This window comes from Nothoprocta perdicaria, unplaced genomic scaffold (assembly GCF_003342845.1).
Source record: "Nothoprocta perdicaria isolate Ctin4 unplaced genomic scaffold, notPer1 scaffold_26, whole genome shotgun sequence".
In the NCBI taxonomy this organism is placed as follows: domain Eukaryota; kingdom Metazoa; phylum Chordata; class Aves; order Tinamiformes; family Tinamidae; genus Nothoprocta; species Nothoprocta perdicaria.
In genome coordinates this window covers 5,497,530-5,519,827 of record NW_020455488.1, presented here as the reverse complement: position 1 = coordinate 5,519,827, position 22,298 = coordinate 5,497,530, and the positions used below count along the sequence as shown (strand labels likewise).

At 39.9% G+C, this 22,298-nt stretch overlaps 1 protein-coding gene across 1 annotated transcript in view; it reads right to left on the bottom strand.

The window, feature by feature from the left end:
* Nucleotides 1–21,933, bottom strand: part of SPG11 (SPG11, spatacsin vesicle trafficking associated) — a 29,272-nt gene extending 7,339 nt beyond the window's left edge. The window contains exons 1-29 of the mRNA XM_026040522.1: nucleotides 21,736–21,933; nucleotides 20,852–21,079; nucleotides 19,984–20,176; nucleotides 19,260–19,397; nucleotides 18,103–18,560; nucleotides 17,728–17,873; nucleotides 16,991–17,123; nucleotides 16,469–16,624; nucleotides 15,211–15,392; nucleotides 14,872–15,048; nucleotides 14,552–14,623; nucleotides 14,015–14,142; nucleotides 13,161–13,339; nucleotides 12,430–12,631; nucleotides 11,757–11,960; nucleotides 10,731–10,837; nucleotides 9,779–9,924; nucleotides 9,182–9,343; nucleotides 8,384–8,450; nucleotides 7,654–7,819; nucleotides 6,566–6,771; nucleotides 5,718–5,826; nucleotides 4,962–5,121; nucleotides 4,350–4,607; nucleotides 3,929–4,129; nucleotides 3,534–3,641; nucleotides 2,320–2,482; nucleotides 1,709–1,923; nucleotides 612–1,356 (exon numbers count right to left, since the gene is read on the bottom strand). Of these exons, the coding sequence (XP_025896307.1) occupies nucleotides 612–1,356; nucleotides 1,709–1,923; nucleotides 2,320–2,482; nucleotides 3,534–3,641; nucleotides 3,929–4,129; nucleotides 4,350–4,607; nucleotides 4,962–5,121; nucleotides 5,718–5,826; nucleotides 6,566–6,771; nucleotides 7,654–7,819; nucleotides 8,384–8,450; nucleotides 9,182–9,343; nucleotides 9,779–9,924; nucleotides 10,731–10,837; nucleotides 11,757–11,960; nucleotides 12,430–12,631; nucleotides 13,161–13,339; nucleotides 14,015–14,142; nucleotides 14,552–14,623; nucleotides 14,872–15,048; nucleotides 15,211–15,392; nucleotides 16,469–16,624; nucleotides 16,991–17,123; nucleotides 17,728–17,873; nucleotides 18,103–18,560; nucleotides 19,260–19,397; nucleotides 19,984–20,176; nucleotides 20,852–21,079; nucleotides 21,736–21,916 (5,590 nt within the window). The 5' untranslated portion in view covers nucleotides 21,917–21,933. The remainder of the gene's footprint in view (nucleotides 1–611; nucleotides 1,357–1,708; nucleotides 1,924–2,319; nucleotides 2,483–3,533; nucleotides 3,642–3,928; nucleotides 4,130–4,349; nucleotides 4,608–4,961; nucleotides 5,122–5,717; nucleotides 5,827–6,565; nucleotides 6,772–7,653; nucleotides 7,820–8,383; nucleotides 8,451–9,181; nucleotides 9,344–9,778; nucleotides 9,925–10,730; nucleotides 10,838–11,756; nucleotides 11,961–12,429; nucleotides 12,632–13,160; nucleotides 13,340–14,014; nucleotides 14,143–14,551; nucleotides 14,624–14,871; nucleotides 15,049–15,210; nucleotides 15,393–16,468; nucleotides 16,625–16,990; nucleotides 17,124–17,727; nucleotides 17,874–18,102; nucleotides 18,561–19,259; nucleotides 19,398–19,983; nucleotides 20,177–20,851; nucleotides 21,080–21,735) is intronic.
* Between the last annotated feature and the right edge of the window lie 365 nt (nucleotides 21,934–22,298).

Here is a 22,298-nt window from a genome sequence, read left to right as displayed (position 1 = left end):
TGTTTGCCAGCACACCCGTGTGGCAGCCCACAGATGCAAAGGGTTAATGCTTCAAACACGGGTGGAAGGTGGAGGATGGAGCTGCAGGGCAGCGCCTCTCCCTCCACCTAGGACAATATGGACCAAGGACCGAGGGCGGCCGAACACCCGGGCGTCACGGGCCATTATAATAAATGGCCAATATAATAAAATCATTATAATGTATGTACCAAGACTGTATGTATAGAGAAACACTGCAATATTTCCAAGTTTCAGCTCCAGGAGGACGTTCAAGATTTAGTACAGTATGTATTCCAAAAGCAGGACCATAATGCTACTCTACCTGAACTAAACTGTGATCCACAAAAAAAGGCAATGTTTAAGAGATTAAAAAATTGTATATAGAAACTCTCTACTTGTAGCACATACGACCAAGGTCTGTCATRAAGCTTCAGTTTCCGTTCAGGAGAGGACTCGGGAACCAATTACATAACGTACTGCCTGGAAGACCCCATCTCCTGCAGAGGCTTCTGGCAAAACAACACTAAGACACCTCTAATGAAAAAGCAGGACCGTGGTGGGCCCTGGCAGGGGCAGCAGGCCAAGGGGCTGAGGTGCGGAGCGCTACTCACTGCTCGGGACCCGGCCGGGCTGAGGCGAGCGGCCCTCGCCCGCCGTCTCTCTCGCCGCGAGGAGGGCCTGAATATCCGGGTGCAAGTGGTGGAGAGCAGCCTCCCCCGAGGCCAGGGCTCTGCAGTGCAGCACCAGCGAGACATCCCTGTCGTGGAACTGGAAATAGTGGCAGGCTCGGCTGGCCTCGTGCACCCTGCCCTGGTCCAGCAGGCGCCCCAGGAGGAGCCGCAGCGATGACGACTCCTCGCGAGCCAGGCTCTGCCGCGCGTCGCTGAACAAAAAGCCCTCCAGATTTAAGTATTTTGGAGTGTTCAGAGCGGGCAGCTTGGAGAAACAGAACTCCTTAGCCAAGCTATCAAAGGTAAGATCCCCATTCACTAAAACATGGCAGGAAAACCCGGATTTGTCTGCCCCTTCATAGGTGGATAAGGTTTGTTGGGCGATGCGACAAATCCAGATCTGCTTCTCTATTTCTTCTAATTTATCCAGTGACACTGAGTCACTCTTGGCAAGCCAATGGCCAGCCAGGGTAAGCAGCAGATGTTTCTCCATAACTGCGTTCATCTTCTCATGAGCTGAAGTTTCAACCACTGTATTTGCCTGATCTAGAAAGAAATCMGATGCCGCTTTGCTGGAGATGGAATTTTTCACGAAGCTGTCATTGCATTTTTTCCAGAACTCAACTCTTGTGTGGTTTTGATGCCACTGTCCAGTGTTTCTTAACAGGTGTAGATCTCTTAGAACCTGCAAAATTCATAGAAGAGTTAAATAACAATATTAAAAAAAAAAAAACACAAAACACAATGAATGGACTCAATATTAACAAAAACAACTCAGATCGAGTACTCCAATATGTCGCAAATCCATCTGCTCTTCTCACCAAAATCCCTGGTTGTACACAAAATAAAAACTGCAGGAGAATAAAGAGAGCTCCACCATCCTCTCAAACACAGCATTTGCAGGCATTTTTTCTGCATTTGCATTTCCATTAGTAAGTGTTTTAGAAGACCTTTTTTTTTTTTTTAAGGCTGAGAAACAACGTTCTTAGTACTGCCAGCAACAGCAAAATTAATATCACCATTTGACTATACTGTACCTCCTGGGTCACCACGTTGTCCACGGGCARCTCGGCCAGTTCTGCTACCTTGCGAGCCAGCGAGAACATTCCTTTGTCCTGCAGCTGCCCCAGAATGGATCTGCACTCATTCTGAAACCTCTCTGCACTGTAACCCGTTAGGATGGAGCGATTAATGGAGATGGACGAATCCTGCAGGGTCTCACTAAGTGCACACAGTTTCTTCACGTAAGGGCCTGTTTTAAAATAGTAGGAACAAGTTTTAAACCCAAGGAAATTCTGTTACCTATTTCAGCATGCAACCTGGCCAGAGAAGAACTGCAGATTTAACATTCTCCACCTTTCACAGGACTGCAAATATATTCTAAACTTATAACTAAAGCTTCTGTAGATTGCCTGTGCATTCCTTATCAATATACACTTGCACTTAACTGTTCTCCAAACAAAATGACATGCAATTACCTTTCCTCACAGCAATTACCGTAAGGGCTAATTTTCATTATGTATATTCCTACACAAGAATAAAATACTCCGAATAGACTKAAAGTAAATACTTTAATTGYTCCAAAAACATTTTAGGTGGTTATTAAGTTGAAGCCATAGGATCATAAAGTAGAGGACTTGGTATTTACCGTCAAATAGAAGATCACCTGCTGCAGCAAAGAGCTGTAAGATTTTTCCTAATTCATACTCTGTTCTGCACTGCTGCACCATCAGTTCCAGGAGAAACGACGCTTGCGACTCCAGCCACTGCACAGGTAACTGAGGAGGTGTTTGYTCCTCTGCGGTTTTAAGCTGTGTGTATGAAAAGACTTTTAATGATCTCCAATGGTGCTGATTTTTGCCAGCATACTTCTCAGCAAATGTAAGTGTTAATTTCTATTCATTTTGGTGAAATCACACTGGAAACCAGAACTGCATCAAACATATGAAGGGCATGTCCAAGGGGGCACTGATCCATCACTGATGTTTGTACTCACCTTTCATCTGAAYGCAGGAGATTTTATGAGTAACCCYAGGGTTATGACTGGCACTAACTAGRGTAACTAAYCACTGATTTCCAGTGACAACCATGGAGGAGATGAAAGCCAGGAGATGAAAGGAGGATGGGAAATGGGCAGTAAAAGAAACTGTTTGATTAACAGCTGTGTATTTTATAATCGTATCCWCTAGGTATCTCAAAGGCACACAGGGCCACTGGGCTAGTCAGAGCTGCAGGAAGGAAAACAGCCAAATGCACGTGCCATGGAGTGCTAGTTACCAGCACCCTTGGGGAAGTAGGAAATGGTGATGGAAAGGAACGAACTCAAACAATTTCTGAAAATATCTGCATGTGAMAAACGATGAAGAGAGCAGGGAGCTGCCTCGGGTCTGCTAAAATCAGCTGCCCAACTGGTGTTTTAATTGGCCTGTTTTAATTGTTTATCTCAAATAGGCAGTCTTGGTAAGTCACTAGTTTAGCAGCACAATATTCATTTGCTCTAGTCAGTGCACAACAGAGAATATCTCACATTTACTCACTGCAATAGCTCAGTGCTCCTGCTAGAGTCAGCACCACCCCTCAAAGGGAACTGCTCACAAAAATGTGAGGGCAACATGCATTTCAGTCTGCCCACACCTCTTAAAACGACTTAAAAAACACAACATAAGTATTGATCACGGGGTCAAAAATATTTTCCACCCATTGCCAGAAAGAAAAAGAATGTGCTGAAACCAGATACTTCACAAATTAGCTCCTTGACAATTTGAAGCTTTTCCATTATTTTCATATATGACATTAAGTAATTATCATATTCAAATGATAAGACCCAGGCAAAGCCATTTACAGAAAATGAATTCTACTTACTTCCATGAGACTTGTCTGAAACATGTCCAGTTTTGTTTTAGCTTCAGTGTATTTTTTGAAGTTCATACATAGTTCATACATGTCCAGGATATAGAGTAAAGGGGAATCCTTTAAAATATAAAAACAGGCTGTAATTCTTCTCTGAGGGCTCACCAATAAAGGAATACCAATGGGTTCCTCAGTGCCAGAGCAAGGAAGTTTTTATTTATTTGCAAGTTTGTAACAGCTACAGGAACTTCCACTCAAAATGTTCTTATTTRGCCAGGACCTCTCATGGATTTACCCAAACTAGACTGTCTGAAAACAGCAAGACAGTAGGAGAATCTATAGGCAACCTCCTCCCCTACGAAGACTTGAGATACAGCGAAGGGGCTACTGAAAAGCCATGACCTTACCTTTAAAAAGAGCTGGAAGCCATTTATAAGTGTTCTGCTTTTTTCCTTTCTTAAAAGCACCTTCCAGATAAGTGAGAGGTCATCAAGATCCCATTCATGATTTTCTACTGAGCTCTGAACATGGTTTGTGGCTTCAGCTCTGGTAACATTATCCACAGTAGTAATTATCCAAACACAAAGGCAATGGATAATGTTGGCATCCTGCCGAGTAGACACAGACAATGGCTTTATAACAACCAAAAGACCAATGTCACTTCATTAAATATCACTCAGCCAAGTATGTCATCCTAATCACAACAATTACTATCAGAACTGAAAAAAAAACCTGATGAATACAGCCTACATATCTATCATTTCACATAATTACGTGCAATAAAAATATCTTCTGGAAGTATGAATAATAAAGGCAAGTAATACTCACTTGAAAACACGCTGCTAATACACTGAGAAAGGGAGAATGCTGCCTCATTCCTTCAGTCAAAAGGTAACAGGAAGGGTTGGGGTTCCCCTGACATTGCAGGAGGATTTGGAAGAGGCTCTCCTCATTTCTGCTTTCCRACGTGCTGGCAGCACCGCTCAGAGAACTTCCCCCATCAGGGTACAAAAAGGGCAACTTCTCCCATGCCAGCRTCAAGTGATCTCGTAAAACTGGAGTGAAATCTTGAAGCAGAGAAATGACCTAGGAAAAGAAAATCAAAAGCATCTACATAGAGCAAGAYTGAAGGAGAATGAGAGGGAAGGAAGGAGGACGTACTAAATCCTTCCTTCCAAGAGGCAGAGAAAAGCAGAAAAGGGGTGAAGCCCAGCTGTAATCACAGGGATCACCAACAGAGAATATCAAACATGCTGAGTTCATTTCTAATTCAATGGAAACTGATTAGGTTTCGACTTTATATCGCCCCTCCAATGTGACATTCTTTCATACAAATACTTTTTTCTTAATTATTATTATTTTTTATTTCAAACAGACCACCACAGACAAAGCGCATCCTTGCATGGAAAGCTGAGGGTTTGCTACGCACTGTGGCCTTACCTCATCYGGCTGGAAGCTGTACAGCTGCGCTTGGATGATGAACTGCAGCCAGTCGTTGGATTTAGCACATTCCTTTAGGTATGATGAGCTCAGCCTGGTATTATGGAGTTTACAGAACTGCATTACCAAAGACCACTGCCTTCTGGAGTCATTAGACAGCCTGCATGGAATTTAAAGATAATTTTAACTCATTATTTCTGCTTTTACCTTCATGTATTACATCTAAAAGCAGAAAAAAAAAAAAGGAAAAAAAAAGATACAAAAGAACAAGCTTTTGCAACGCAGCTGCATTATGTGACAATTTTCTCCAATGCTAATAATGTGCAAGTTTGAGATGCACTGCCTGCAAATGTCAACACAAACATTTCCACACACCTCGCTAGGGATTATACCAGATTGCACTAAGCAGCTCCCATGCTCTGTGCATGCTTCTCTCCAAGGCAGGTGGGCTGCCCACTCTTKAAAAATCTCAATTTTGAAAAGAATTCAGCAATTTTTCCTTCTAAGCCACGGTGCTGCAGAACTGCTGCAGAGCAGTAATTTTAAAATGCYGACTGCATTTCATTATCCTGGCCATTACACATTTATTATCTCTATCATTTGAAATACTCAGATCATACCTTAAATCCAAATTCTATTATTCAGTTTACTGCAATAAAATGCAAACAGATCTCTTTAATAATGCCTGAATACACAAATGTTAAAATTCAATGTTCAAGGTCTGTTTTTAACATAAAATAAAAAAAAAAAATTTACTCATTTACTCCTTGATGCTCAACTGTATCCCAAAAGGCTTCTTCTAAACAAGTAAGAATTTCTGTTGCTGCTGCTTTTTCATCATCCACCAACTTTGTTAACTTCTCAACTGTTTGAAAGAATGAATTACTGTTAGTATTTTGGCATAACAGAAATATTTTCAACAGTAGCATAGTAAAGAAAAAGCTCAAGTCTTCCAAATATAAACTCTTTAGTAAATGCACCAAGTCAGACACAAAGTGCCTACATGATTTTTAAACAAGAACCATCTAAGCATTTATCTTTTTAGTAAATCTGAGCTATAGTTCTAACCAATATATTTTTAGAACTAGCAGGAAAATGAAAATCAATCCCCTCCCCTCTTTTTTTCCCCCCTCAGAAAAACCCCACAGAACTGTGCATACAACATTCTAAAACTATTCCTAGAATAAATCTAATGTCTTCTTAGTTTCAAACATTCGATTTTAATAGAGTCATAAGATAGAATTCAAGTAAGTGATTTGTTAATGTTCCTCTATTTAATCCTCTAGTTATATTAAAAAAAAAAAAAAAAAAAAAAAGCTAAATCTTACTAAAAACTGCAGTGAACCTTAGACAGCTCTTCGACTCTACCATTAGAGACTACTGCAATTCTGGCTGCTCATAGCCCTGTAGTCTTCCCGTCCTCCTGGGTATGCCAGGTCCTGGCTACACCAAAGCAGCAGCAACATAAGAGCAGCAAAATCCTTAGCTCTTCAAAGAATAGCCTTACTTTTCCTGAGAGATCAGGCACCTTCTTTCAAATCCCTCTCTGCTTCTCATCCCCATTGACATATATTACTCATTTTTAAAACAAARGACACACCTACCAAAAGCTTCTCTTATTGCACTGTGCTGAGATTCCTCATTTTTAGTTTTGTAATTGAAAACAATGTTTGCAACTTTAAGATCAACTCTGAGTTTGAGGCTGTCGAGACCAAGCAACTCTAGAAAACAAACACAGGCTGCTGCTATTGAAGGTACATGAAAGAAAGAAAGGGCGAGGACATAGGCTTCCTTCCCTGCTTGCTGAATCCTRCAAGAAAACAAAGAGCAGTGAATACATACAATTTTCTACTGATCTGACAAACACAAATATTCTCTATTTTACAAAGTACTCTAAGTTCTCTAACYCTTCCAGGGTTTCATAGCATGAGAGCTATTTATTAAGAATTTCATACTTAGAATGAACATAGGTATGGGAATAAAGCTTTGTACGTGATAAATGTTCAAAGGATAAGCAGAGATCTAATTTAATAGACTTTAGTAAGAAACTAAAGTAAGTTTACTTACTTTAGTAAGAAACTAAAGCCAACTCAAATGACAATGTAACTAATAAGAGCACTGTCAGTAGGTTTTAGTATAAAATGTTCCACTGCAGAATTTATGATCTAAGCACTGCAGCACTAACCTGAAACTGACTGTGGATTGCACCGAGTTAACTGCAATGTTCAATGCAGTGGCTAGTTTGTTGGATGTCTGAAAGTTTTCCATACTACTAACTGAAAAATTTAGGGTTGCTCAAGTCTGACATGAATTTTAAATTCATTCTGAGTATGTGTCAAAGTGGCATTTTTTCTCCACAAAGTGACCTAGAAGTTCACGTCCCTAGAAGCAAACCTGTGTTTGATGCAACTGCAACACTTAAAATTCCCTGCTCTCGTTGTGTGGATATTATTTAGTAATTGAAATTAAAGCTCATCTTCTTTTAGATGATATTTTATTTCTGCACTACCAAATGCTAGATTGAACAGATTTCCAGGATCTAGTATTTCAAGGGGTTATCATGTTTATTATTCTGTGCTCTTGGGATGATCTGCACCTCACGCCTATTTACTGTTGCAGAGGATTAATGTAATTATTGTGCTAGGTTGTAACATTGAAAGAATGATCCAAATATAAYTTTTAAAAAACTTACAACTGTTTGGGGGATTTGCTCTTTACTAACTGCTGGACCAAAAATGTACCAAAAGCAAATGATGGACGTCCATGGTGCAAATAGTACAAAAAGTCCAGTCGTTCCACGACAGCATATTTGTTCACCAATTCGGGGGAAGAAAAATGAGGAAAATCACTTGATGTATCTAGAAGGAATATCAACATTTTTTATGAGCTGATAAACAGTTGACTTAAACAGAGGAAATGGCTTTCAGCGGCTGAACGTGAAATGATAACCAAACACCTCTCTTGCTCTAACTCAACATACTTCAACATGCTTCAACACTTCAACATACCAAATCCGACAGAATTCCAGTTCTCACCATAAAAAAAAACAAAAAAAAAAACAAAAAACAAAAAACACACACTCAAAGGCTAACTTTTTCTAATAGTCATGATCAGACCATTTCTTCTAAGAATGGTCGTCTTCTCAATTTGCCTTTAAAACAACAAAATATCTTTTCCAATCTCACAGTACCTTTTAAAGATTTGTGTCTGTGAAGAACTAAKAGCTTAGAGGAAAAAAGACAACCAATTTAGATATGATTTAATTTCAAAGCAAATTTTTAGTAAAATCAGAGTTTTGTTTTTTTGTTTATTTGGTTTTGGAAAAGGAACGTCTATGGGTTTATCAGCCAAGCGACTCCACCACAGGTATTTTATCTGAGGTAAACAGGCTAACAAAGCATAAAAAAACTAGAGAGACATACCTGATAAAGCAAGAGTATTTGTGGACTGCCAGCCAAACAATCTAGTGGGATCAAAGGGCACTAATGACTGAAAGATTAGAAACAAAACACACTCAGTCAGTTTAAGGTTTTGACATCAGGCCAGACTAGAGAACATGACAGGGAGCTACAGCAGCAGCCAGAAGCTGCCTGCTCTGCTCGTTGCATCTCGCACAGGTCTCTCAAGAGCACTCATTTATCTGCTCAYGTAGGACCAGACTGCAAAGAAGTACAGAGAAACACCTGGACTTTAGTCTAAGGAAATGGGCAAGAACATTGTACTTTGCTTAACCGTGATCTTAGCAAACTATCATCCTCCCAATAAGGAATAATTCACAGTATTTCTTCCAGCTCTCAGTTATTCATTTCATACCACATATCTCAAGCAGAAGATATTTGCCAAGAAGTGTTTATCGTAACATCCCAGGACACACAATCCTCTAATTTTAAATTTTAATTTCTTACATTTTTTAATAACAACAAATAACATGGTTCTTGCATACAGCAAGGATATTATTTTTCCGACATTCCAGGACTGTCGCACACAATCTCTGCTGAAGTTAAACACCGCAGATGTCTTTATGTGTCTGGATTAAAAATGCCAGATTCATAGCTAGTACTGAGATACCATCTACAAAAAAATGTATAAACTTTAGCCCCAGTTAAAGTTCCCAGGAAAATAACATAGTCCCTGCCTACCAGGATTTAACTGGAAACAAACTCACAATTTAATTTTTTTTTTTTTTGCCAAACAGCTCTAAGAAAAACCAAAATGTTTACCTGCATTAGGTGGTAGAGAGAGATGTCAGGTGGCAAAATCCCRTGAGAAGTACACTGGGGAAAGAGAGCAGCTTTGAGCTTGGGATAGGGAGCCAGGGCCATTTTTAAGAGCTGTGGATCAACTTTCTTTACACTTCTTTCTTTATCTTCACTCTGAAGAACCTAGGTTGAAAAGAGGTAAGGTTATTTCTCTCAGAAGAAATAARTTGCATTGGACAGTAATAAAACAATCTTTGAATGGGCTAAATTATCTAATTCATGGAAATTTGTCATATTATAGTACCACAAAAAAAAATTCTGAAAAATCCTGATAAGAYACATCAAACAAAGCTTCAAAAAGAACTATAGTTTTAGTCTATTCTTACATATCACAAAGCTGGCGGTATTAAAAACACATGTAAGAGAAGAGATTTGATTATAAATGTGTTTTTAATCTCTGTAACATAATACATAAGTTAGCACAATGCAACTAAAACAGTTGTTTTTTGAGTGTGCACATATTTTTAATGTTTGAGAATAAAAAAAAAAGTGACTAATATCTATGGTGACCAAAAGAGGAGACTAATAAACTTGTCAGTAGTTTGTTGCATGCAGTACCTGATCAATCCCTCCAGGTGCATACATGGTGCTTGCAAGCGCTAATAGTGTACGTCCTTCCAGTAACATGCTGTTCACACTGGCTTGATTACTAGGAATCAATATCTGAGCATTGGCTAGACTAGCCTGGAAAATCATCTTGGGATCTAGAAGGAAGAAAAGTGAGATATAATTTAGGGAAAAAACAAACAAATGAACAAAAAACCACCATTATTCATTTCTGCTTAAAATGTTCTATGACTAAGAAACAAGTTGAATTTTCTATTTATTTGTTGTTAATAATGATGTTTTTCTTGGTTCACTCACAAATACAGGTAAGCCCGTCTAGTTTGTATTAAGGTTTAGTACACAGTTCTACCTATGAAGATTCATTTGGATCAAGTCCTCCATTTTTGCATTTCATTACTAATGCTACTCACATTTCCTGGAAAAAAAATGCAAGCTGTACCTGATCGTTACTTTTATCACCTGTGAAYGTGTGCTGCTACAAAACGGTTTTCAAAAAGAGTTAAGTGAATTACGGGCACAAATTCTAGTGATTTTCAAGCATTAACTAAAAAAAATGTTGTGAACCAAGCAAAGACAAYCTAAGGAGCAAAGAAGCCAAACAGTACTGGGACATCAGAAGAAGCTATAATTTTAATGTGTGTTCACTTCCTTGTGTATTTATTTCTGCTCAACCCTTTACTAAAAGGATCAAATAGGAGGCTAAGATGTTCATACACAAACCAATGCTGACATATCTACAGTCCCAATAYCTTTATGTAGAATACTCACAATTGTTGGAGTAGGAATTACCCTCAACGTTTACATGTGCATTGGTTGCCCATCTCTAAAATGAATTACTATGGTGAAAGAGTCTGCAGCAGAAGAGAGGATAAACCCAGATGTCCCAGATAGAGGGAGAGCAGTGCCAACACCGGGCCCCAGCCGAGCGAGGCCAGTCTCCTACCTCGTGGGTTACTGGCGACCCCTCGACACTGCACAAGAAACTCAAACCAGGGATGAGCTTCATGCAATTCCTTGTTATCCAAAATAGGACAGTTTGAAGGAGTTAAACTGTAAACAAGTTGAAAACAACAGTGAAAATACAATACTCATTCACAGAAACCACCACTTCCACCTCAGTAATACCCATTAAAAGTTAAGGACGTCTCACTGGGTGATACAGCAACTCTTTTCATTGTAATGACAGAGTCAAAGATCCTATCACCCATCAATACAGGACATGCAGCTGTAACTCATGCCATCTCTGAYAAGTCCCTTCTGTGCTTGCTTGCTTCTGTAAATGTTAGTAGTAGTTTCTAGCTTGACAACCCCAAACAGTTCCCAAAAAAGTGCTGAATTAACAAAAAGCACTCTGTATAGTACGAATACTTCATGAAACAAGTTTCTACTTTATTTCATGAAATTAGTTTAAGTCATTTGTAGGCTTTCTGCTATCCCACTTCCACCTACTTACTCAATCGCACTGTGGGACTGGTATTAGAACTTTTTTTTTTACTTCAAATCATTCTTTCTATGCAAAGTATAAAGACAGTTCCAAAACTTAGCATTTCTTTCTCCTCTTCAAATTCCAACTAGTCCTAATTTAGACTGCAACCAGAAATTCCTTTATTTGCCAATGCATTGGCAAATAAACCCATATCTGTGCTTAAATGGGATATTTTCTGAAGAACAAGTTAGCTTGGCTCACTTATGATTGTATTCCTTAGAGGGTTTTACTCATTAAACATATAATTGTTTCCTTTACTGGCTGACAGGCAAATAATCATGACAAGACAATATGAATAAAGCTTCAAAAGAGAACGTGAGATCTAACACAGAGCCCCAGCTATCCATGAAATGATGCTGTGACTCGAGCAGTCTTTCTTGCCAGTCAGYAAAGTTCTAGGAAAATCTCTACTGATAGTCATTAAAGCTGTGTTCTACTGTTTAAATATGCATGTAATTTGGTGGGTGAATAAATTATTCATACCTGTAATAGTCTAAGTAAGTGTATAATAGATATTGCAAATTACGTTCCAAACAGTGAAGGACAAAACGAGTATGGAAGTCCAAACCCCTTGCAGTGTTGTATTTTGGAACAGGGTGAGGATTCTGCATTACTCCCCCAAGGTAAGACAATCTTTGGAGCAGAAGTTCAAAATCTTCTAATTCAGAAAGGACAAAAATTCCATTTCTATCAGAGAGAAAAAAAAAAGAAAAATAAAAAGGATACACACAGATCAGGCAACTATCTCTTTCAGAAGTTCTGAAATATGTTCTGAAGTCAAATCAGGAAAGCAGATCTTCTAGGAAATTACTGCATTACCAAGGCAAATATAATGCACCAAAACATACAAAGTTTGACAGCAATCTACCAATATCTTAGATGCTACGGTTCATTGGAGAGAACAAGGTGCGAAAGGTGAAATATTACATTTAAAATGGGCAGCAAGAATATAATCCTTAGGGGAGCATTTCAACTGCACTGAAATGCAAGTACAAGACACAACTTATTAAAGAATTTGCGTTGTTTTAAAAAAGGGCACCAAATATTATATAAAAATGAGTATGTACGGAGGATTTTATTAACATGTACTTCTAGAACTATTTGATTGTGATTCTACATAAAATACAAAGTTAGTAAGCTTGGGAAGGGAACGTACCTTGCCAGTTTGTTTAATATTTCATTTCTCATGTAGCCACAACATAACATGTTTTTGTCAATAATGTCTGGAGTCAGAGGGGGCCAGTTAACTGGYCCACATGAAGCCTGGTGGGATTCTTCAATCCATGAACAAAGACTAAGCCAGTCATGCTGGGCTGTCAGATGCCCCCAAAGAACCTCGGGATTACAGGTCTTCCACTCTGCATTTAGAAAAGAAGTGCACACAAAAAGAAGAAATCCTCATAATCACTATTTAGGGAAATATTGATATTTCTTTATGTGTGCATGTAATTTTAATGGGCTGGTATTTCTTTTGCAAAGATGATGCTGATCAGTTACATCTTGATACTGTTGATAACACTTGATACTGTTAGAGAGAGTTAGAGATTTACAATGGAAAAGCTAACACACCACTACCCCCTAACTAGTTCTACCAAACATAGAGGTAGATTTCATTCACAGCAAATAGCAAGTCTTCTTTTCAGCTAGTTCCACCTCTTCTCACCAGGAAAAACACAAATGGCCATGAGAACACAACAGGACAAARCAGTTTGCTTCTGACTGAATCTGCAACTTATCCCATCTCACTGACAAAAAATAAGCGACTTCCTGTGGTAGCACAGAGCTTTGCTTGAATCAGCGCCTCTCCCACACAACCACATTACGTATCAAAGACACTCAAGCTTTTAACTCAAAATTTCTTATACTATTTAGTACTCAAGTACTTGCCTTCACGTGTTTTTCTGGGGAGAAGAATCATTTCCTGAACAAGCTCATCCCACCACCGAGCCCAGTTAAACATCACTCTGAATTCTCYATTGTGAACCTGAGGTTTATCACAATTCAGGAAGGAGTCTAAAACAGCTGTTTGTCTGGAAAAATCTTGTTCCTTTCTCCAGCTCGTGAAACTGCAATGAAGTTTTCCATTAATACATATTCTACTACTCTTTAAAAACAAGAGATGATGAAAGGATCGGTAAGTTTTGCTAGTTCCTTTTTGGAGGGAGCTCTACAAGTGGCAGAGGGGTTTATTTCAGCCAAGACAGTGACAGTGCACACAAAAATAATCAGCAAAGAATAACTCTTCCAAAACGGACATACTAAATAATATGTAACAGTATGCAAGTTGCATAACATTTTAAAAATTCTCTAATTTAAAAAAAAAAAACAAAAAGAAGTTTCTCTAGGTCAAATCATGTTACAATATTACAGATATCATATCAAAAAAATGGAGCAAGTGTTCCACCTCAACATGTTTCATTTGGTCAACAATTCTAATAATATCCTTAACTATTAAAAATGCTTCATTTATACGGATAACAAGCAGATCTCCACTGCATTAACAATACTAAGTCATGACTTAAGGCTGGAAAGAACATGACAGAAAGTCACATTTATGAAAATAAAGTAATAAATTCTTATACTGACCCTTACTTCTGCAAATGAAGAGCTGCACAACACAAACAAAGTTACAGAGGACTGAATTTGTTAATGCAGTAAATCATATGGAACCCAGAAGTCAACATATTTAAAAGTCCATTAACTTTATTAATTAACAATTCTAAATCTATAAGTCACATTACCTAGAGAAAGTCTGAATCTCCGTATTTTCTTGGAAGGATTCTGAATAAAAGTTTTCAACCTGATTCACAAAATCTATCATCCTCTTCTCTTTTTCAGAAAAATATTTTTCTTCTTCTAATACTTTCACCTTTAATTCAAATTAAAGTATTAGATCCAGTTACAGTTTTTCTCTACTTATCGTATATTAAAGTTGCAAATAATCATGCAAGTGAAAAGAGTTAACAAACTATAGGAAAAAAATGCTGGATTCAYTGATCAATATACTTATACTTAAATTTCAAGAGGGCCAGAATTTGATTCTCTGTGCAAGCAGATGAGAAGTAGACCAGAATGAAAATAAAGAAATGACACTTTAACTGYAAATACAGAAGACTACAGCTGTGTCAATGATGGCAGCTACATTTCATGGGTGATGAAACAAAACCAGTTTGTTCCCATTTGGAAAGCCTGTTCAATGCAATATTTCTCTCTGTGTAAATCAGAGTTTTCAGAGCCAAGAACATCAGACAGACAAAAAAGGTCTTTTCTCCVCTTACCAACAGATCTCGCACATTCTTATCAACTGTGTAGAAACATATCTTACGCAATTCTTTCTTCACATCAAATCCCTAACAAAACAGAACACGTTATCTGAAAGCTGACAGTACAAAGCTGTACATTGACAGAATAAAAACATCTGCTTTCTTTCCAAAACACAGAAACTTTTTTTTAATTGTACAAAATATATTTAGTACAATCATAACATAAGAAAGTTAAGACCTGGCTCCACACGCACACACACTTATTTGTCATGGAGAAGGGTTTAGATTTATCAGCATGCTCATATTTATCAGTATACTTATTGACCAACTCTCACCATGTTTCTTAAAAGTTTTGAGGCCTCTTTGGTATTGTGCTTCAGAAGACGGTCATAGACCAAATTTAAGCCTTTCTTAATAAATTCTGTAATATCTTCAGCAGGATGCTTACGTATATGAAAGAAGGCCTGGGCCTCAGGTACTCTACTGCTTAAAATGGCATCAGCAATAATTTCCTGAAAGAGAGAAACACTTTGGAAGAAACTGATCCTGTTAATCTATAATGTTACCAACTCTACGTTCCCTATTTTGACTTTTTCACAGTAGTTTGCAGACTATTAATCATATCCTTCAACACATTTCTTACTAACACTTTAAAATACATTACACATTTTTACCTCTGTTGTGAGTTTCTCCCACTTTTCGCTCTCCTCTATGATAAGAATATCTTCATCTTCCTCGAGATCACTCTCTGTGTGCACGGTATCCGTCTGCACTTGAGGAAGCCTGACAAATGCTCTGAGGTCAATAATGTAATCGGATAAAATGCGGGCAGCCTTCTGCAGGTRTTTATCAGGTTCTGTTGAGAATGACCAAGATATCAGTTAAATGGAAATTTATTATTAATACAGCATTCTTGCTGCTTATCAACACTGGATGCATCCACCACACTTTAATAAACTAAATGTGAGGCGAGAGAAGACTTGAACTCTGAAGAGCTCATCACACTGGCCACTCCTGTTGGGATAGAGCCACAATCCCAGCAGGACAACCCAGAGAGCAATAYATGTCACAGTACTCCCAAGCAGCTCTCCAGCAAAACAAAGCCCGAGTGCTTCGGAAGCTGAAAAACAACCTCAAGGGCAGGATAAGGGAGAGGTTCTCTCTAGAAGGAAGAGAATAGAGAGGGAAAATGCCCCTCCGTTGTCCTCTGGAATTCCCTTATTTTAAGGCTTGGTATTCCAACTTCTACTTTATTCTTAAAGTTTCCAGCCATAGTTTGAAGAGCAACATTTCGGCAGCACTGGTAGTTCTCGTGGTCATTCCCTCCCACATCCACCCTACCCGCTCTGGCTGATGCCGCTTCCCTGCTCTGTGCCCTACAGGGTGATCAGATTTGGAAGTGCTCCACATAAAATAGCTTATCAGTTTTGTTTGTTTTTTTTTTTTTCAACTGCATTAGGTTCTTGAACTAATCTATTTCATTGCACAGCCATGGAAATACTCGTGCCAATATAATTTAAGTGGTAGCACTGAGTAAAGAATGAACAGCTGATGACCAACTACAGCCATTCTAGTGACTATGCCAAGCTACATCAAGCAACCCAGGAGAGCCTTCCAGCCCAATTCTCCCCTTCTTCCACATCCAGAAGCCCCACTCCAACCAAATGTACAGACTAATCTGAAATCAGAAGACTTTATTTGTATCATAGCTGTTTGGGCCAACACATAYGTTATATTTAGATGAATTTCTTATGCTTCCTCCTTAGATAGCTTCTTTCATTCACTTAACTCTAGCCCAAGGGTTTTTGTTAATTCTATGCAAATTCAGGATTCAATATAAAAACCAGGATGTTCTCATTCCAACTAGACAATGACACACTATATGACTATATGATTTCAAATCAAATTTTCATTTGATCAAAGTGTTCTTACCTTCTGTATGCTCAAAAATTCCTGCAAGTTGTTTGTTAAGGAAGGTCAATGTGAGGTTTAGCAGTTGCTCAGAGAAGTGCTTACTTTGAGTCTCCAAATCGTTTTCTCTGATTGCCGAGTAAAGCAAATTTAAGGCTGGACTTAGCTCTTCCAAATCTGCAGTATTTACATTAAAAAAAAAAGTTTAAACATGTACATTCTACCATATGATGGATTATTTCACATACACACACAAATAAGAATTCATACTAAAATCTTCCAAAATCTGTCAAAAAATATGGGAAACACGCTTTGCTTTTACATCAAAATGCTTGGAATACGGGTATTAGAACACAGCCAAAAACCAGACCTCATACACTACTTTTCTTATTTTCCAGGAGCAGAAGAGCCACAATACAGCATCACACAAACATACAACAGGCAGGTCAACAGAGTACTACCAAGGCCCCGTCACGCCTCTCCAGAAGCAGCAGAAAGGTCATTATATTTAAACCTCAGYGCAGCTTTAAGCATTTTACTCACTTTTCAGGAATAGCTGTGACGCAGTTTCAGCAGCCTGTTCAGTTCCAGAGCAGCTGGCAGAAAGACTGAAAAGACTTTCTTTGCTTTTCAAGAACAAGTCTACTGTGTCTAGTTGACGGTTCTTCAGACCAGCCTAGATAAATATGCAGCAACACGATTATTCTACATGTATATTCAATACATATTCTAAAAACGCACATTGAACACTTAATACTCATGTTTTGCTCTGTATTCAGACATGAAGTATACATGCTGAAAAAGAGACATTTCAACTGTGTGCATAACTGCAGCTTCAATTGACAAGGTATTGGTGAAACAGCTGCCATGCTCCTTTGGTAGGGTAAGGTTGTCTGCACAACCTACATTTTTTAAGGCACAATGTTAATTCAGCAATTTATTAGAATYTTCTCAGAGATCTAAAATAAACAGTGTGAGAATCATGACTTTGTGTATGCTTGCAGCTACTTAAAACTGCTATGGAAAAACTCCCTATCCATCTACTTCCCATTCCACCCTTAAAACAACTCCCTGCCAAAACTCCACGAAACGTCTTTATCTGAACTCTCCCTCTCTCCAGGTGTGACTGCAAACATTCCCTCGTGGGTACTGAGTGACAGGGTGGTCAGGCTCCTGTAGCATCCCAGGCTTCTGAAAGGGTGTCTTTTTAACTAAGGAACTCTCATCGAGAAGTAGGACTAGAGCCCCGGGAAGTTCAGACATGCCTCAAGCTCGCTCACCTCGAGCGCGTGCATGGGAATGGAACATCGTCCCCAGCCGTTGAGATGGCAAACGGCATCGACGACTCCCGCGCTGCTGTAGATCATCAGCCTGTTCAGGAACTCCTCTTGACTTAAACTGAACAGTATTAAGGAGAGACCATGCTCTAAATAAAAGAATCAGATGATAATTAATGTAAGCAAGTTGCTACGTAGTAACAGTTATATTTCCTGCTCATCTTTCAAAACGATGGTTCAAAGTCACGCTGGCTCCATTTGGATTTTACCTCATCAGGAATGCATTAAAAATCAGCCAACAGCAGTGAGAAAGACGGGAACGAGGGGCACTACAAAGAACAATGTTTTCTACATCAGGACAGCCACAACGAACCTCACCTGTCAGAAGCAAGCAGAGAGGCGCCTCTCTGCAATCCACGTAAACACAGTCTTTGCCRAAGGGGTGGTAAGTCACATCTCGTGACACTAAATCCCAGAGAGCAACAGTCAACTCACTGTCACTTGTCAATACTACAAACAGCGCTTTAAACGCGGTTACAGATTTACACTCCAGTTTCACCATCTCTTGGGATCCCTCGCCAGGTATTTGTATCCACTGGTGTTTTCCACTGCTGCTCTTCGTACCGTCATCTCCTGCTTGTTGGGCAGGGTCACGCATAGCAGCCCGTGCAGCAGCAGTCGTGGTTGCCTCGTTACTCACATACAGGAGGGACTCGGGATATTCCAGATTAGGTAAATACTCGTACCAAGGCAAACTGCCATACACCAAATCTGGATTATCTGGTTTTCTTCTCTTTATTGCATCACTCAGTGAGGATAAGTGTGCTTTCCAGGATCTGGTATAAAGAAAAAAGTTATCCATAACATCAGCTGTTATGCCAGGTAAACACAGAAATCAACTTTTAAATTTTTGTCTGTCAAATAATAAACATTTACATATTTCATACAGCATCTTGTATTCTAGCCTTAGCMTGTCCCCAGTTTATTTCTATTCAAATACTGACTGCAGTCAAGTAGAACAATCACATTAGCTGATAAAGTCCACTAAGTTTAGTATTTTTACAGAAGCTTTTTCTTTCCTTCGCAGAAAATCCCCTCAATTACAAAAATACTTTCAGTAGAATGAAATGAATCCACAGGACTGGACAGTTATTGCCTTCACTTAAAGTCATAACTAAATCCTCCATCAGTGCTAAATTCCTCCATTATTAAAGATTGCAACATAGTTAAAAGGTTTCACATGAACAAAAAGTAAATTTGAAGTGCACGTGTATTCCCCTGCATTAAACATGCACTAAACAGTAAAGAACACAAAAATCTGCCAATACTGACTCAAACTCATTCCTGTTCAGCAGTAACTGCTATTTGAAGTTGTTCAGTGACATACGTAAAGCTGCCTTGGTCCTTCTCCTAGCACAGCCTAACATTACAGCAGGCTGGGCTTTCACACCTTTGATTGCATGGGCAACACCTGCAATTTTATCAGTGGGGTAGTTCGGTGATCACCACTCTGCAGGAGAGTCTCCAGAAACTACCTGTCTGTCCGGAAAGGGGACGACAAAAGCTCCATGCTGTAGGCAGAACTAGCGAGGTCGTCCTCATCGAGTCCTTCGGGGGGCTTGAGCGGAAGGCTTTCAGGATCCTCCTTACAGAGTAAATGCTTAGGAAACTGCCTGCAAAGAAACACAAAAGTTCAGTTTTCACTACCTTATAATTATTTTCTTCTTTCTTATTTAACCATTCTACCAGCAAAGATATAACTGAAATTGGAAATAAATCCAAAAARGTCAAAGCTATCACAGAGAAAATTTCCTCTTAAGTGAGCGCCATTCACATAAACGTCCACATAAACCACCAAAACCTGATGTTATTTCCTTTGAGTGGCACAACCTCCAAATTATAGTCTAGGCCTATTTCATCAGGCAGAATGTGTAAAGCTGTGCCAGAACAGTTTATCAATCCCATGCTCTACAGTATTTCCAAAAGTGCTACCAAATAGCACTGCCAGGAACAAACAGCTCATAGCCCCAAAAAAACAAAAGTCCATTAAACCTATTTCAGAAAGAAACAGAGAAAGTGAAGCAAACCCTCAGTCTTCAAAGAAAAGTGATTTTTAAAAGTCATTTTTGACCTGTCATAGAGCCAGGGCTCAATAGGCAAAGCTGACAGTGTCTGAGCTCTTGGAGCACTGAGATGAGGCAACTTCTTAAGTGAGTTTTTCCTCAAAACGYGGATTTAGGAATTCTGTTGCAAACATACCTGAAATACAAGTTCAGATCCACAGAAATGGCCCGGTTGGAGGCTCCGACGACCACAGCGACGCCGAGATCAAGGGACACCTCAATGGCAGCGAGCGGCAGGACGGCGGCTGCGTCCTCACCCCGCGGGTCTCCCTGGCAGAGCGCGACATCAACCACCGCAAGCCGGGCGCCGTCGAAAGCGTCAAACACATCTTTGGCAGCGTCAAAGGAAAAGCCAGGCCTTGGTGGCAGGGCGACCAGTGAGCCATGGAAGCACCACGAGCTTCCAGGTCCCGCTGCCTTCACGGCCCAGRGCAACCTCGGCACATTCCACATTACTCGGCCACATTACAAGCCCAGCGACAGTCTCGGGTGACTTGCACTGGGTGCTGCACAAACATCATTTCCGTTTAGAGGCGAACACTGCGCACCTGAGCTGCATTTCTGCTTACCTGCTCTAATTCTCAGCATTCAGAAGCAAATTCTAAGCATTCATTTTCATTGGAATAAAAAAGGCCTRCTGCTTTTCACAGTAAGCACAGCTTTAACAAACTGCTGTAAAATTAAGAAGTCTTTTTAAACTTTGGTCTTGCTTTAATGTAACTGCACCAAATGGTTTAGAGGCTCACGAACATTRCGACAAATGACAATTAACACAACAAGTGCTGTAACATTAACCTGAGACTGTTTCAGTGCTCAGGAAACCTTGGCTGGAAGGCAGTAAGCTCTGATTTTAAACTTTAACTGTTTTTTACTACAACAGCTTGAAAGCATCCTCAAAATGAGAGGCTTTAATGCAGTTTGTGTTAAATCCTGGCAGCATTCTAAAATAAAAAGCTCTCTTTATTCTTCCAGATCACAGACCTAGTCTCTTTCACAAAGGATACAAATCCAGCCAGAACTATCCAATAAAAACAGAATTCCCCTGCAGAAATTTGTATCTCTCAATCTTTCCAAAGCTTGTGGAGGAACATCAAGGGTGAGGCAGTCACACTGCTCCRAGCTCAAGTCTTCTCCAGGCAAGGTAAAACGTACAAGAATGAAGTTATTGAGCAGAAGAATGCCTGTGCTGTCCTTAAAAGACAGGATCTTGGAAGACCAAACTGAAGAGAGGCCTGCAATTTTAAAGACAATATTTCAGCATGCTAACAATTCGATATTTTTGATTGCAAATGTATCTTAATAAAATCTAGCTCAAACTCGTTTCCTCAGCTACCAACTTAGAAGTTTGGCTTTGTGTGTGTGTAGCTCTGTCGTCTTAAGTCTGACATTTTATACTGGGAGTACTAATGTTTGCACGGTTCTCTAAAACACTGTTGGTTACTTAATATATACTACTGCAGAGGACAAAAAGGAAAAGACACAAAAACACAGTCTTCCAGTTGATACTAAATAAAACCAGCTATCTTTGGAAACAAAAATATTTTAGCTGGGAGGCTGTTTGAGAACATGCAAAAACATCAAAGCCCTAAATCCTGCACTGTGCTTTTTAACTCCAGATTATGTTTGCTAATCAAGGAACATAAAAACCCAATGTGTCCTTGCAGGATCTGCTAACAAGCCCATCGYTGTTGTCCTCCCGCCAGTTCTAGAATTAAAGGGGTAACTTGAGACAGCCGCGCTTCCAAACCACTAATGTGCAGAAAACAGCGTGAAAATATTTTACACTTCCCAAACACTCAATCTTGCTGCCTCTACTTGTCTCAGCAGATGAAGCACAATTAGCATTATAAAAGTTTTACATATGGAACAGACATTGAAATTTACTCACTAATGTCTTTAACTTCAAGGAACTTTTTAAGTGCATCCTCCTTAGAGCCGTGCAGCGGAACCTGGTTGAATTTCCCATCTTCTATGGTGTATTCATAGAGAAACAGCTGGTGACTTTGACTAAGAGCCAGTATCCTCGTCTTGTCTCCTTGCAGGRCATAATCCTCCGTGCTCTCCCACATGAAGCTGAAGATACAACACTGAACGTGTTTATCCGTCCCGTCCTCTCTCGTCCCATGCACTGAGCAGTGTTAGACGCTTGCGAGGGACAGGCAGGGTAATGTTAGCCCCGCAGAAAGGACTCCAGCCTCCCGGCAGCGTCGGGCCCGTCACCCGAGCGCGGCTCGCGGGGCAGGGGGTCCCCAGGGAGACAGCAAGGGGACACGCAGGCGCCTCACGGCAGTGACCCTGCCGGACTAGGGGCGTTTTCCCCAATGCCGGAGCACTGCAGCGCAGACAGCCCCTCCCCGGCCAGGAGAGCAGAGCCCACGGCCCCGCAGCCGGGGGTTTAGGGGAGCAGCGCGCGTGGGGGAGCCGCCCGCAGCCCCGGCCCGCCCGCCCCGC